Genomic DNA, 17,506 nt, shown 5'->3' with positions numbered 1-17,506 from the left:
GAAGAGCAGTGCTGTAAGTTTTCCAACTATTCTGATTTGGAAATATTTCACTACTCAACCATTGGTACTGAATCAAAACCCCGGTGCCCTTTAACATAAGAATACCTTCAGCAGAAAAACTCAGTTCCAGTTTCCGAATAACAAGCATCTAGTGATATTAGTTCTTGGTTTGACAAAGATGCCCGTATTACACGAATGAACAGAAATAAACTTCAAATAGAAATAGTTTGTATCTGCTTTGTTTCCTTCAGACATTTTTGTTCAGCAATATTATTTAAAGATGTGCTCAAGCCCATAATAACAAGAATTGATCTGTTTGGGGCAGCAGGGTAGTGTAGCGATTAGCACAACACTTTGTAGTTCCAATGACCCAGGTTCAATTCCTGCAGCTGTCTGTAAGGAGTTTGCATGTTCTCATGGTGACAGAGTGGGTTTGCTCCATGTGCCCTGAATTCTTCCCACAGTTCACTGGTCATTGTGAATTGTCTCGTGATTAGGCTAGGATTAAATCGGGGGATTGCTGAGTGGGGTGGCTCAAAGAGCCGGAACAGCCTATTTCACACTGTGTCTCAATAAATAAGTAAAGTAATTAAGTCATTTCTAACAGTGGGTTCACTTTATTTTAAAGGGAGAACTTTTAAACTAATCTTTAGCTGTTGAATTGTACACTACGTACACAAGGATGTGCTCTATAAATAAAAGTCAAGACAATAATACTTACGAATCAAGTGTATCCCTACTTTCTCTGTGGCCAGCAGAATTGCAATAAAGCTTTTACTTAGCTTGAAATTATCTGCTAATTCATTCTTTTTATTAAATTTGTTGCATTTATTCCCTCTCTTCTCAGGTACCCATGTTATGGAGGGCTCAGGCAAAATGCTGGTTACAGCTGTAGGAGTTAACTCTCAAACCGGCATCATCTTCACACTGTTGGGTGCAGGTGGTGAGGAAGAGGAAAAGAAAGACAAGAAAGGTAACTTTACTGCAGCAGATAATAAATGTGTATTGATCAAACACTTGCAAAATCAGTAATATATGGAATAAATCAAAAGAAAATCAAAGAAGTTTCAATGTGAAGCCCAGATGTGATTCAGCCACATAGTCAGGCAGAACTGTGAGTATTGATTTACTGAATAGAAACGCTCGATGAAATTTGTCATAACACTACTGTTTTGATTGGAAACTGAGCAGGTCTCCAGCTGTTTTGCCCAATGTGATTCACTGATTAAAATCTGGAAGGTGTTCAGGAATAAGCCATCATTATGAGGGGGAATATGTGATTAGTAAGGTAAAATGTAATGATAATGTCGTTCAGATTGTTTTCCTGTCATTTTTGTCCATTTAATGGAAATTTCATTTCTACATTCGTGTTAATCAGATGGTCAGCATGGTTCTGTTTTATAATCCCTGTGTAGATTAATGTCTTGCTTAAAAATTGTTAAGTCCTTCTGTGTTACCACAAACATTTGAAAAACCCTTGATTGTACTGCAATATCTTCTTCTGCTCCTGCAGATTTCAATACAAAAGCACCCTCCTGCGTGACGCTGCCTTTTTCAGCAGCTGTCACGAAGCCTTTTTGCAGGAGTAAACATGACAAGGGAGCTAGATAAATCAGACAGCACCTTCAATGCACATTGATTACAGTATGCTTGGAGCGGACACCGCCATTAAGTGCAGTGTGTGAGGAGACTTTGGTTTGCTGGTGAATTCTCATTTGTCACAATCAGATAAAAAAAATCATTGCTTCACCATCAGTCAGGTTTTTACAGGCAGATGTCCTCCCGTTTTATCCATCAGTATTTATCCACAGAAATGAGGCCAGAAGGTTTTTGTACTTGAGACAGCTGTTTTAGATTTCGGTACTCCAAGAACCAGAAGCAAATATTAGGCCGGGGATCACTGTGACAGATCATGAGGTTTATGCTAGATATGATGTTTTGATCTTCAAATATTCTTTTACTCAATCAAATAAAGTCAGTTCTGGTGTGTTGAAGGTAGTGGTGAAATTCACTATTGGTGTCTATCTTTGCATGTAGTAAGCTATTTTTGTTTTCCATGGTTTCACTGTGAGTCTTCAATGACAGAGGGCTGTGTGGTACAGTGGGGACAACCTGGTAGATTTACAAATATTGAGTGTTGGATACATCCTCTCATATGGTTTAAAGAACATGTCATTAATGGCTTGGTGTTTAGCATATGAGCACATGCAAGCACAGGCATCTTTACAAAACCACAAGAGGTTCTGCAGATTCTGGAAATCCAGAGCAACACACACAAAATTCCGGAGGAACTCAGAAGATCAGGCAGCATCCAAGAAAACGAATAAGCAGTCACAAAATGCTGGAGGATGTCAGCAGGTCAGGCAGCGTCCATGAAAATGAACAAACAGTTACTGTTTCAGGCTGAGACCCTTCTTCAGGACTGGGAAGGAAGGAGGAAGGTGCCGGAATAAAAAGGTGGGGGGGGGGGAGGGGAAGGAGTCTAGCTGGAAGGTGATAGGTGAAGCCAGGTCGGTGGGAGAAAGGTCAAGGACTGGAGATGATAGAATCTGATAGGAGAGGAGAATGGACTGTAGGAGAAAGGCAAGGAGTAGGGGACCAAGGAAAAGTAATAGACAGGTGAGAAGAGGCTAGAGTGGGGAACAGAAGCAGCGGGAACGGATTTTTTTTTAACTGGAATGAGAGAAAAAACATTGCTGCTCCACCCAAGGCTGGACTCATCTTGGCACAAGAGGAGGCCATGGACCGACATGTCAGAACAGGAATGGGAATTGACTGTTTGTTGATTTCCATGGATACTGCCTGACCTGCTCAATTCCTCCTTGTGTGTGTGTTGCTCTGGATTTCTAGCAATGAATACACAGTCAGCATTTTGGACCAAGACTCTTCAACAGGTCAAAGTGCAACTCAGATGACATTGATTCTGGAGTATAATCACAGGACATTGAGCGGTTTCCATTGGTTTTGAAGATTAACTCCAGTCAATTTTAGGATGTCAGGTCCAACACTGTGGCAAGAAAAATTCAGGCAAGTGCCAGGAAAATAGTACAGCAATCTCTTGGTCATGGATTTTCACTGTAAGTTGAATCACAAAATTATAGAAAAATAACTGAGAGTGACAGGTCCAAAACTAGCTTTATAAATTTAAATCACCTTGCTTGAAGTGAATTTGGAAGTTAGTTTAAAAGGTATGGTGGTCGATAAACGGGGGGAAGGGGGATATTTTTTAAAACTATTATGCAATTCTCAATGAATGTGCAGACTTCTGAGAAACAAAGTTGATACAGGAAAAGTTAAGGCTATTTTTAAATGAAAAGATTTGCAAAGCTGTAGTGTAGGCCAGTAGATTGACAGATAAATTGACAAAGGGGGAAGATCTAGAATATGATTATATATTATTGTGGAATATATAGGCAGTCACTGTGTAACAAATAGACTCTGTTTTCACTAATGTCCATAAATTGTTTTTACCTGTTAGTTGGAAAACACACAAAAATTACTTGATTGTAGTATTGTCATGAATGGAATCAAAAGCACAGAAGACTGATGAGAAAGACCAATTACTAAAAGTGGAGAGTGAGGGGAAATTGAATCGGATGTTTGTAGGAATGAACATATGCTAATACATCAGATTTTTGAATTTAATAACATTATGGGAACTCATCATGGAGGGTTAATATTTAATAATATTATGGGAGCTCATTGTTATGGAGGGGTAATATTTAACAATATTATGGAAGCGCATTCTTACAGGCCTCCAAAAGTAGTCAGGACATGGGCTCACAAACACGAGGAAATCTGCAGATGCTGGAAATTCAAGCAACACACATCAAAGTTGCTGGTGAATGCAGCAGGCCAGGCAGCATCTTTAGGAAGACGAAGGGTCTCGGCCTGAAACGTCGACTGCACCTCTTCCTAGAGATGCTGCCTGGCCTGCTGCGTTCACCAGCAACTTTGACGTGTGTTGCAGGACGTGGGCTACAAGTTACAATGGGATAAGGATATAGAAAACACATGTCAAAAGGCAAATGTTAAGGGAGTAATGGGGGCTTTCAATGTTCAGGTAGATTGGGAAAATCAGGTTGCTACTGGATCCCAGGAGAGAGAATTTATAGAGTGCCTACAAAATGACTTTTTAGAGGAGCTTGTGGTTCAGGCCATTAGGGGAAACACTTTTTTAGGTAAGCTGTGGTGTTATGAACTAGATTTGATTAGGGAGCTTAACGTGAAGGAACTCTCAGGTCCAGAATATGATGGACATCATCCTGCGAAAAGGAACAAGGAAATGGCAGACAAACTAAATAAATATTTTCAAAGTTCAAAGTACATTTATAATCAAGGTGTGTATTTTGCATCCATCTTCACTGTGGAAGATGCTGGTAGCATGCCGTAAGTTCGAGAGTAAGTGCAGTTACTATTACTAGGGAGAAGGTGTTTCAGGAGTTAAAAAGTCTGAAAATGGATAAGTCATCCGGACTAGATGGACCCTACCCCCAAGGTTCTGAAGGAGGTAGCTGGGGAGAGTGTGGAGCCATTGGTAATGATCTTTCAAGAATCACTAGATTTTGCCATGAATCTGGAGGACTGGAAAATTGCAAATGTCACTCTACTCTTCAAGAAGGAAGGGAGGCAGCAGAAAGGAAATTATAGGCCAGTTAGCCTGACCTCAGTGGTTGTGAAGATGTTGGAGTCGATTGTTAAGAGTGAGGCCTCAGGTTATTTGAAGGCACGTAATAAAATAGGCCAAAAATGGCATGGTTTCCTTAAGGGAAAAACTCGTATGACAAATCTGTTGGAATTCTTTGAGGAAATAACAAACAGAAAAATTAACAAAGGGGGAAAATCAAAGGAGAATCGTTGGATGTTGTGTACTTGGATTTTCAGAAGGGTTTGACAAGCTGCTGCATATGAAGCTTCTTAAGAAGACAAGATCCCATGGTGTTACAGGGAAGATAACAGCATGGATAGAGGATTGGCTGACTGGCAAGAGGCAAAAATTGGGATGTCACTGATTTGGATAATGGAATTGATGGCTTTGTAGGCAAGTTTGTGGATGATATAAAGACAGGTAGAAAGTCAGATGGTGTAAGGAATGCAGGAAGCTGCAGAAGGACTTAAACCAGTTAGGAGGATGCGCAAAGAAGTGACGGATGGAATAAAATGCTGGGGAGTGTATGGTCATGCATTTTGCTAGAAGGAACAAAAGCATAGACTATTTTCTAAACAGGGAGAAAATTCAAAACTCCAAGGTGCAAAGGGACTTGGGAGTCCTTGTGCAGGATTTCCTAAACATTAACATGCAGGTTGAGTTGGTGGTGAGGAAGCCAAATGCAATGTTAGCACTCATTTTGAGAACACTAAAATATAAAACCAAGGATATAATGCTGAGGCTTTATATAAGTCACTGGCGAGGCCTCACTTGGAGTATTGTGAGCAGTTTTGGGCCTCTTATCTAAGGAATGATGTGCTGACTTTGGACCAGAGGCACAGACCCAGAGTAGAGGGACATCCATTCAGAATAGAGATGAGGAGGAATTTCTTTAGCCAAAGGGCAGTGAATCTGTGCAATTTATTGCCACAGGCGGCAGTGGAGGCCACACCATTGAATGTATTTAAGGTGGAGGTTGAAGGTTACAGGGAGAAGCCAGGAGAATGAGATTGATGGGGAAAATAGACCAGCCATGATGAAATGGTGGAGCAGATTTGATGGGCCGAATCAATTGTCTAATTTTGCTCCTATCTCTTATACTCTTACAGATATCCATAAGTCAGGGCACCAGGAGATGCTCTGCATCTGCTTCTACAGATATGTGAAAGGGAAAACAGTATAGAACTGGACACTAATTGGTAATTGATTGAAGTGTGTATTGTTTCCAGGGAGTTTGGCAAAGTACCTGCTGTGATTGTATTTTGTCTGATGAGATATCTTGCAGCTGTAGTATCAATGTAAGGAATGAGGATTTTTTTTTATTTCTCTCTGAAAGATTTGTGCACCCTTGTATATATTCAGGGATGGGATGAAGAGATTATTGTACTGCAAGGGTCACTGGCAATTGGCAGCAAAGTGGAATCAGGCAGAAAGATCAGATCAACCAAAATATTGAACTATTGAGAAGACTCGGTTTGTCACTTGGCTCATATTATCTGAAGAGTAGTTTTATTTGTTACATGTACATCAGAACATTGAAACATTTAGTGAAATGCCTCATTTGCATCAAAGATGTGCTGGAGGCAGCCGGCAAGTGTCTCCATGCTTACTGCATCGACATAGTATTCCCACAGCTTACTAACCCTAACTTGTACTGTACATCTTTGGAATGTGGGAGGAAACCAGAGAACCTGGAAGAAACCCAAGCGGTCACGGGGAAAACATACTCCGAAATTCATGTCCTCTTTTAAGGAGCTATGCAACATACACAAAATGCTGGAAGAACTCAGAAGGTCAGGCAGCATCAATGGAAATTAATAGATAGTCAACATTTCGGGCTGAGACCCTTCTTCAGGACTGCCCAATGGATTATGTTGCATTGTATTTCCAGCATCAGCAGATCTTCACAAGTTTATGAGGAGCTATGCAATTAGTCCCAGTCCACTGCCTTTCCCCACAGCCTGCACCCCACACCTCATAGTGCATTCTCTTCTCTCCCCTCGCACCACCCTTTCCCTTTTACCCCCTCCCCGCACCACCACCACCCCAACTCCTGTGGCTTCTCCTCCTTTCCAAGCTTCTGCTAGTTGTAATAGAGCAAGACATAGATTGCCAGAGACAACAACCCTAGCATGACAGATGGTTACAGAATTTCAGCATTTCTGCTGGTGATTAATTATATAAAATTAGCTCTGTATACTCATTGTCATTATATTTTGTCCTTGATAAGTATTTCAAAGGATTGTACCCAAACTGTGCAGTTTTTCATTTTACTGTCAACCGGGTATGGTGCTCATTTCATTTAGTAGTTGTCAGGAAGTCTTTATTTGAAGGTTCTCACATTCCTTCCAATGCTCAGACATCCCAGCTCTCCCGGAACTTCCGGGAGTCTCTCGCATATTAATAGTGGCTCCCTGATGCCCGCAAATTATATACAATATCACGGAAATCAATTTTTTTGAGAGCGAGTGAGAGAAAAGCAAGAGAAAGCGCGAGAGCGACCACGAGAGAGAGAGAGCATGAGCGAGAGCGTGCCATTGCAGAGTGTTCCAAAAAAATATATAAAACATACGTAACCCCAGACTACACTAAAATGTACCCCTGCCTAATAGGGGTCAAAATAATGACAGTGTTGCTCGCTACGCTGTTTGCAACAGTGACTTTTCTATTGCCCATGGTGGGTTAAGACTGTAAAAGACATGTTGAGGTGAGTTTAACAGGTGTCATTTGTTCATTAGCATAGCTAACGTTATTTAAACTAGCTGGCCAGCTGGTCAGGAGCTACTCTATTGCAGACATCCCACCTCTCCAGGGAGTCTCCCGCAAATTGATGGTGCTACTTCCCTGAAATGAGTTTTTGCAGGGTGGGATGTTTGAATGTTACGACCCTGCAGATCAAACCCCAATGTGGATCCCTGGATATCAAGCTCATCCTTTGCAGAAGGAACTCACGAGGTCTGTGTTGTTTCTGACACTGCCAGCTGAATGTAGAAAGAATGAGAGGCATACCCGCGCTTGAGTTATTGACCATACCTTCAGCAAATTCAAGCACCCTTTCGGGAGCTTGCAACTAATTTGTTCACCTTCAGTGCAGCTCTTTAAGGTTTTAGGATTTCTGCTGGTTCAAGCTGTTGCTTATTGTACAGTCTTACTGCAAAAAAAGAGAGTTGTTAAGTACAGCTGAAAGCACTTTGAAGGGAGTGCTTTAAGTACAGAGTTTCAATGGAAGGTGCCTTGGGAATTGCATGCAATTTTACTTCAAGAGTTTGTTTTCCAACCTGAAGAAACCTCCAAGTGCCGTTTATGCCTTTTGTGGAAAAACCTCATCTTAACCTAAACCATGCCTTGAAATTTTGGAGCAGCCCGTTCATGAAATCAGTGCACTAACTTCCGCTGAAAAGAAATGAGTGCATTCATGACTTTGATTATTGTGTGTGCACGTGTGCACTGTGGGTTCATAAACATTCACAATATGCAGTCACTGTGCAATCATAAAACATGTCTTTATGGCTTACTTCCACATCATAAAGAACTGACTTTAGCAAGAACACCTGAGGAGATTTGAGCACTGTGTGTCAGTGCCATCTTCTTGAAATTGAGGCTGCTTTGGCTTTATTGCCACTGGTCTGGAGATGTTGCAGGCTACATGACCTCCTTAATCAAACTGTTGAAATTTGCATCTGCAAGGAAACTCAGTTGCTCCAACTCTTCCATGCTGGGTAGAGCAATCCAAAAACAGATCTACTGACCTGTTCTCTTCTCATATTCTGCCATATTCCTCTGCTTCAAAAGGAGGGCCAATTTCTTCTGGACTGATGCAAACTTCCTGAAGTACAGTGTTCTGCAATTTTACCAGAAACCATTAAGTAAAAAAATCTTGTCTTTCTCCTTGATCTCAGATTATTTTAAATTAATGATTTCTGTCATTCATACCCCAATCAGTGACATATTCAGCTGATAAAAATGCATATACAGCCACAAGACATCGGGACAGACATCATAGCTGATTTATAATTCATCTCACCCTCATTCTCCTACCTTCCCGTAACTTTTGACACCCTTACTAATCAAGATCTTATCAACTTCTATGTTAAATATGCCCAACAACTTATCCTCCACAGCCATCTGTGGCAATGAATTCCACAGATTCACCATCCTCTGGCTAAATGAAGATTTCATCACTGTTTCAGTGGGATGTTGTTCTATTCTGATGTTGTGCCGTATAGGAAACATCCTCTCCACGTCCACTCCAACTAGGCCTTTCAATATTCAGTAGGTTTCAATGAGATCCCCCCTCATTCCTCTAAACTCCAGCAAGTACAGGCACAGAGCAATCAAATGCTGCTCATATGTTAACCCTTTCAGATACAGTATGTAAGTTACTAACATTAAAAGCTCCATTAAGCCACTTTAAAAACATAACTGGAAAAATCCGTGACTCACGGTTTTCAAAAATGAATGAGTACTGGATGGGCACTAGCCTCCTCAGTATCCAGGACATCTTCAAGGACTGATGCTTCAAAAAGGCAGCATCCATCATTAAGGACCCCCATCACCCTCTTCTCATTTCTACCTTCAGGGAGAAGATACAGGAGCCTGAAGGTACACACTCAGTGATCTAGGAATAGCTTCTTCCCCTCTGCTGTTAGATTTCCGAATGGACATTGAACCCATGAGCACTGTCTCACTACTTTTTCTTTTTTTCTCTTTTTGTACTAATTTAATTTAATATTTGAAATAAATATACTTACTGTAAGTTACAGTTTCTATTAATACATATTGAAATGTACTGCTGCCACATAACAGTGTATGCCGGGGATATTAAACCTTATTCTGAAGTTTGCTGGCTTTTGGTGAGATGGATGTATGAATCACAGATGCTCTAAGGCAAACGTGAACAAACCCTCGTATAAGACATCCAAATTTTCTTTTAATATTATGATGGATCCAATGGCAGACATGCCCATTTCTGGGTAATATTTTAGTACCCTGTTGCATAGCTCATCCTCAGCAGAGCATGAGTCACAGGAGTATTGGGATTGTACTGTTGTTGAGATGGACAATTCGCTCTCTGAACTCCCACCAGTTACAACAAGCCCATTGAAATCAATGGGTAGTAACTGCCACTGAGTGGAAATAAAGACTTGTATTTGTTTTAGTTAACTCCATTTAATTCTTTTTAATCTGTGCTTTCTCTGTTGTACCCTTAAGTTTTTTTTAAGAACTTAGATTTTTATTTGCCATAATGTTAGTCAGCAGATATGACAGCTGGTGAGCTGGGGACGAGGCCTAGTCAGTGTTTACACTGTGCTGTTCCTCGCCAGTGTGCTGGGAATTGTGGAAGACAGCATCGCAGCCATGCTGGAATGAACAGCAAGATCCTGAGTACAGATGGCTGCGGAACTGGTAGAGTAGAAGATCTGCTCCATTTTTGATTCATTGATAATCGTGGAGGATTAGTGTTCCAGCCAGCCACCTTGCACACACAACATAAAACACACAGGTAATAATAACTATTGATGCTGCCCTCACCTGCATCTCCTCCATTTCCAGGACATCCATCTTCCCACCGCCTTAACAGTAACAGAGTTCCTCTGGTCCTTACCTAACAATCCATGAACCTCTGTATTCAACATATCATTCTGCACAACTTCCACCATCTCCAAAGGGATCCTACCACTAAACACATCTTTACATGCCCCCTCTCTCCACTTTATGCAGGGATCGCTCCCTCTGTAATTCCCTCGTCCATTCGTCCCTCCCCTCCTGGCACTTATCCCTGCAAGCGGCCAATGTGCGACACCTGCCCATTCACCTCCTCCCTCACCTCCAATCAGGGCCCCAAACAGTCCTTCCAGGTGAGGCAACACTTCACCTATGAGTCTACTGGGATTGTCTATTGAGCCCAGTGCTCCTGTTGTGGCCTGCTGTTCATTGATGAGACCCTGTTGTAAATTGGAGGACCACTTTGTCGAGCACCTTTGCTCCATCTGCGAAAAGCGGTACTTCCCAGTGGCCCACATTTTATTTCCAATTCCCATTCTCATTCCGACATATCGATCCACAGTCTGCTCTTATGCCACGATGAAGCCACCCTCAGGGTGGAGGAGCAAAACCTTAAATTCCGTTAGGGCACCCTCCAACATGATGGCATGAATATTGATTTCTCCTTCCAATAAATACAATTTTCCCTCCTCTTCCCCTCTTCTTCTATTCCTCACTCTGCCTTTTTTACTTCTTCTCACCTGCCTATCACCTCCCCCTCGTTCCCCCTCTTCCTTTCCTTTCTCCTGTAGTCACTCGTTTCAGCTTCCTCCATTTCCCACACACCTGGCTTCAGTTATCACCTTCTTGCTATCCTTCCCCCCCACCACCACCTTTTAAGTTCTGGTATCTTCCCCCTTCCTTTCAAGTCCTGAAGAAGGGTCTTGGCCCAAAACGTCGACTGTTTGTTCATGTCTATAGATGATGCCTGACCCTTTGAGTTTCTCCAGCATTTTGTGTATGTTGCAATAAGAACCAGATTCTTAAATTGCAAGATCACCCTGGCGACAGAAATGGATGGAATATTTTAATTTTGGTTCTTACTGCAAGATGATTTGAGCATGGGAGAAAAAACAAATTACAGGAATAACATGAAGCCACCTTGAAAATCATGTAGTCTTGTCTCCCTTTTCAAGGTAAGAAAATACTTACAGTAGAGAGAATGCAAGCTTAATTGGTCATGGCTAGAATCAATTTCTGCCTAAGCAGAGAACTGGGGGCCCCCTGCAATTTGCCTGTTGCCACAATCGGTCTACGGAGGTTGCAATCTGATTGACTTTCCACTCTGCCTTGGATCACCTGGAGAGTACCAATACCTAAATCAGGCTGCTGCTTATTGATCACAACTCAGTGCTCAATGCAATCATACCCTCAGTACTAATCAACAAGCTCCAAACCCCCTGGGCCTCTGTGCTTCTGTCTGCAACTGGATCCTTGACTTCCTCATTGGGAGACCACAGTCTTCTGTGAAGATTGGAAATGCCATCTCCTCCTCACTGGCAATCAATACTGGCAAACCTCAGGGATGAGTTTTTAGCCCACTACCCCACTCCCTCTACACTGACGACTGCTCAAACACCTTCTATTAATTTGACAAAACAAAACTATTGTTGGTAGAATGCAGATGGTGATGAGAGACATTCAGGAATGAGATGGATCAGCTGCCGGTGTGGTGTTGCAACAGCAAACTTGCACTCAGTGTTATTGAGACCAAGGAATTGATTGTGTACTTCAGAAAGGGGGTATTCACCAGTCTTCACTGAGAGATCAGTAGTGGAAAAGATAAGCAGTTTTAAATTCCTGGATGTCAAAATCTCTGAAGATCTGTCTTGGGCCCAACATATTGATGCAATTCCAAATCAGCACAACAGTGACTATATTTCATTGGGAGTTTCAGAAGACTTGATATGTCACCAAGGACACTTGCAAATTTCTGCAGGTGTATTGTGGAGAACATTCTAACTCACTGTCTGGTCTGTCTGCACAGGATCAGAAAAAGCTGCAAAAAGTTAAAAACTTCACCAGCTCCATCATGGGCACCAGCTTCCCTGGCATCAAGGGGACCCTGAAAAGGCAGCACCCATCATTAAGGACCCCAATCACTCAGGATATTCCCTCTTCTCATTGTTACTATCAGGGAGGAGGTACAGGAGCCTGAAGACACACACTCAATGATTCTGGAACACTTTCTTTCCCTCTGCCATCAGATTCCTGAATGGACCATGAATCCATGAACACTGCCTCACTATTTTCTGTCCCTTTTTGCAATACTTACTTTATATAATTTTCAAAGGTTCATTTATTATCAAAGTATACCACTCAGAAATTCTTCAATTCTGCGGGTAGCCATGAAACCAAGAAAGAAAAGGAAGGCAGCACGATCATCAACCCCTAAGACCTTCCTCCCGTGCAAAAACCTCTTATAGTTTTGGTTTATATATATAATAAAGTACATATCTGAGTCTGAAGCCTCCATTGGTCAGAGCTGACCATGGATATTGCATCCTAGCTGTCTCGATACGCAAGCCTGCACAGTACGATGTGGAGAGCAAGTTGTTGCCCACCCTCCATGCAACTGATGAACCCAAAGGAACGGCAGAGACCAATACAGTTTGGTACCAGCGGCGTCGCAGGATTTCCCAGTCAGCATTGGACTCAATGTAGGATTGCCCTAGGGACTCCAGCACCAGATTTTTCCGCTCTGGGTTGACTCCTGAAGCCTTCCCCACAAGTGGGTATAGCCACAAGGCAGCAGAGGTTTGAGATGAGAGTATTCCTTCTCCTAGATGAGCTGCCAACCACAGCTGACGAGCACCATCTGCCCGAAGTGACTGGTTTTAAGGTGCCAGTAAACCGCCTTTGCCCTTTCTCCCGTAAGTAGAAGCGGTTCAGCCGGGTTTAGTAGCTAAGCCACATGCCAAGGCCAGGAGCTGAACTTGGTTGTCAGAGGCTATTTGAGGCATACACTATTAGGAGCATTTAATAGGTAGTCGGAGTTTGTCCCCATTACCAACCCCAGCCATAATAACCTTAAGGAAACAAAGATATATATATATGTATATATTTATAGTAATTTGTATATTTTTATCATTACATATTGCAATGTACACCCGCTGTAAAACAACAAATTTCATAACATATGCCAGTGATATAAAAATTGATTCTGATTGCTGGGATGAAGGGATTTCCAATGAAAATCTGCAAAATTGCAACAGGTAGCATAGCTGCCTCAGTGTTCCAGTGATCCTGACCTTGAATGCCTTATGGACTTCGCACATTTTCCCTGTCACTGTGTGCACTTTCCCCGAAATCGTCCTGAACACGTGGTATCTGCTATGTTAATTGGCTTCTGTTATTTACCCCCAAGGGCAAAGGTGAAGGAGCTAGCTGGTGAGTTGATGGACATTTGAGGGAGAATAGATTGCAAGGAATTAAATAAGTAATTGGAATTGATGGAATTACTCTTGAGAACCTTCTACATGCTTCTGCATTCCTTCTACATCCAGTGGAAGTTTGAAAAATAAGATAGATTAAGGAGTCTGAGCATGCCATAGATAAATATGAAGTGACATTACTGTATTGTAGAAAATGTGTTCGATGCTCTGAAGAGCAAACGTAAGGAGATTATCTCCTGGTTAGCTTTCGGAACCATACTCAGAATGAGGAATTAGCTATTCAAACTCCGATGAAAAAAAACTTTAATGAGCTGGAAGTGAATCTTTGTAGTTCATTCAAGGCCCTCTGCTGGTCGGGATTGAAGCTGTCAACGTGATATGCAAGCCAGTATGCATGGACAACAAGCTGTTGCCTATGTACAGGCTCTCTCCCCCCCCCCCCAACTGATGAATCCAAAGGAACGGCAGAAACCGATACAGTTTGGCATTGCAGGTATTTCCAGTCAGCGTTAAGCTCAGTGTAGGACTGCCTCAGGGAATCCAGCTCCAGCAGCACAGATTTGAGATCAGAGTTCTTCTTCTCCTAGATGAGCTGCCAACCATGACTGATGAGCTCTCAGGACGAGCTTTTCATTCCAGGACGAAGGAGATGTCCTCCTTTTTTAAGGAAAGGGGCTTCCCTTCCTCCACCATCAACTCTGCTCTTAAACGCATCTCTCCCATTTCACGCACATCTGCTCTCACTCCATCCTCCCGCCACCCCACTAGGAATAGGGTTCCCCTGGTCCTCACCTACCACCCCACCAGCCTCCGGGTCCAACATATAATTCTCCGTAACTTCTGCCACCTCCAATGGGATCCCACCTCTAAGCACATCTTTCCCTCCCCCACCCCCCCGCTTTCCACAGGGATCGCTCCCTACGCGACTCCCTTGTCCATTCATCCCCCCCATCCCTCCCCACCGATCTCCCTCCCGGCACTTACCCTTGTAAGCAGAACAAGTGCTACACATGCCCTTACACTTCCTCCCTTACCACCATTCAGGGCCCCAGACAGTCCTTCCAGATGAGGCGACACTTCACCTGTGAGTCAGCTGGGGTGATATACTGCGTGTGCTCCTGATGCGGCCTTCCGTATATTGGCAAGACCCGACGCAGACTGGGAGACCATTTCACTGAACACCTATGCTCTGTCTACCAGAGAATGCAGGATCTCCCAGTGGCCACACATTTTAATTCCACGTCCCATTCCCATTCTGATATGTCTATTCTTGGCCTCCTCTACTATAAAGATGAAGCCACACTCAGGTTGGAGGAACAACACCTTATATTCCGTCTGGGTAGCCTCCAACCTGATGACATGAACATTGACTTCTCTAACTTTCGTTAATGCCCCACCTCCCCCTCGTACCCTATCCCTTATTTATTTATTTATCTATCTATCTATCTATCTATTTATTTATTTTATATATATGTATTCTTTTCCTCCCTCTGTTCCTCTCACTATAGTCCTTGCCCATCCCCCAATGCCTCTGGGCTTCCCCCCTCCCCCTTTCTTTCTCCCTAGGCCTCCTGTCCCATGATCCTCTCATATCCTTTTGCCAATCAACTGTCCAGCTCATGGCTCCATTCCTTCCCCTCCTATCTTCTCCAATCATTTTGGATCTTTCCCCTTCCCCTCCCCCTCCCCCTCCCAAACTAACCGTACCTCTTCCTAGAGATGCTGCCTGGCCTGCTGCATTCACCAGCAACTTTTATGTATGTTGCTTGAAATTCCAGCATCAACAGATTTCTTCGTGTTTGTGTTAGGAGCAGAATTAGGCCATTTTGACCCATCATATCTTCTCCATCACAAGGCTGATTCATTTTCCCTCTTAGCCTCAATCTCCTGCCTTCTCTACATATCCCGTCATGCCCTGATCAATCAAGAATCTATCAACCTCTGCCTTAAATATACATAAATACTTGACCTCCACAGCTGCCTGTGGCAATGAATTCCACAGATTCACCACTCTCCGGCTAAAGAGATTCCCCCTCATCTCTGTTATATAAGGACACCCCTCTATTCTAAGGCTGTATTCTCTGGTCTTCGACTCTGCCACCATAGGAATCATCCTCTCCACTCTGTTGAGGCTGTTCAATATTCGTTTGGGTTCAATGAGTTCACCCTTATTTTTCTGAATTCCAGTGAATACAGGGCCAGAGCCATCAAACGTTCTTCATATGATAAGCCGTTCTATCCTGGAATCATTTTTGTGAGCCTCTTTTGAACCCTCTGCACTGTCAGCACATCCTTGCTAAGATAAGGGACCCAAAACTGCTCACAATACTCTAAGTGAGGCCTCACTAGTGCTTTATAAAGCCTCAACATTACATCCTTGCTTTTATATTCTCGTCCTCTTGAAATGAATGCTAACATCACATTTACCTTCCTCACCACCAACTCAATCTGCAAATTAACATTTAGGGAATGTTGCACAAGGACTTCCAAGTCCCTTTGCGTCTCAGATTTTTCAATTTTCTCTCCATTTAGAAAGTGCATGACTATACACTTCCTGACACTGTATTTGGGGAATGAAAGGGTGAAGTTAGTTTGGAAAAATGATATTGAGGTATAAGTTCAACTGTGATTTAATTGAATAGTGCCACAGACACAATGGATCCCTTCTACTCTTATGTTCTTAACAGTTCACCTGCTGAAGAAATCCTTGTAAAATTAGATAATAATAAAAGCAGAAATTATTTTGTGCCAAATGTCATATTGCATGGGAGAAAATTATTCTGGGTATTCATTAGGCTTTTGAAAAACAATAAGTAAATGTTCCCAAATACAGGCAGTCAAACGTAAATGGTAATAGATTCTGTAGTTACTAATTAATCATTTGTGACCTTCTAAAAATATATTCCCTTAGTATTAGCCCCAGAGTATTTGGACCTGAATTCAAATTCAACCCAATGTAATTAGCACTGATAGATACAGAACTAACGATACTCGGGCAAGTGTTTCGGTATAGAGATTAGAGAAAGTGAAAGTTGCTACTGTGAAATTCCACAAAAATTCAACCTAATAAGGTTATTGTCCCACTGGTACTTGAAGTACATAAAGTATTGTTAATTAAGGGAGAAAAATTCACAGCCTTGGCTTTGATTGTTCTGTTACATAACAAGGGTACAGGACCTCCTGACATTGTTTTAACGTCATCTCCCTCATCAACATGCACTGATTTTATCCAAAAGATTAAATAGGTTTTTAAAATAGTCATATTTAAGGTCATTAGCAGAGAAAAGTCAGTGAGTTATGTGGAATTAAATGTCACTGAAAGTGATGCAAGAGGATTCAATAGTGATTTTCAAACTTGCAGTTAGGGTAGATGAGGATCGGAGTTGGGGCATACAACAAGACAAAGGAAAATCCGCAATTTGCAAAAGTACTGTGGAGAAACAGGAATTATATAAATATACAGCACAGAAATATGTCCTAACTGAAGGCCATGTGAATCACATCTCCTGCTTTGCTTTTATCAGTTTCCTGAGTCACCACCACAACAAAATACTCAGACAGATACGTGCTTCAGTCACTGCCTTTCCAAGTGGACATACCTTTTACAAACCCATAATGCAGGGCATGTCAATAACACGCTTAATATGGTCCTTAACCACAATAATGTGGTTAAAAGCATTATTTTGTTATGCGTCACAAACTCTTAAAGCAGAACATGTCAATAATGTGGTTGGAAATGAATTGTGGAATTCTTTATTGGCTGAAACAGAGAATAGAAAGGCAGGGAAGTTATTATAGAGCTGCATACAGCGTTAGTTAGATCATAGGAGATCATAGCTGGAGTACCACTTACAGTTCTGGTCGCAATGTTACCAAAAATATCTAATTGCATTGAAGATGATGCAGATATTATATATGA

General features: G+C 42.1%; 1 protein-coding gene across 11 annotated transcripts in view; it reads left to right on the top strand.

The window, feature by feature from the left end:
• atp2b2 (ATPase plasma membrane Ca2+ transporting 2) overlaps positions 1 to 17,506 on the top strand; it is a 927,552-nt gene that overhangs the window by 677,017 nt on the left and 233,029 nt on the right. For all 11 annotated transcript variants that reach the window (XM_063068192.1, XM_063068182.1, XM_063068188.1 and 8 more), the window contains one exon: positions 848 to 973. In XM_063068192.1, coding sequence (XP_062924262.1) covers positions 848 to 973 — 126 coding nt within the window. The remainder of the gene's footprint in view (positions 1 to 847; positions 974 to 17,506) is intronic.

Source organism: Mobula hypostoma, chromosome 15 (genome assembly GCF_963921235.1).
Source record: "Mobula hypostoma chromosome 15, sMobHyp1.1, whole genome shotgun sequence".
NCBI lineage: Eukaryota > Metazoa > Chordata > Chondrichthyes > Myliobatiformes > Myliobatidae > Mobula > Mobula hypostoma.
The sequence above is the reverse complement of the archived record's forward strand: the minus strand, read 5'-3'. Positions and strand labels throughout refer to the sequence as shown.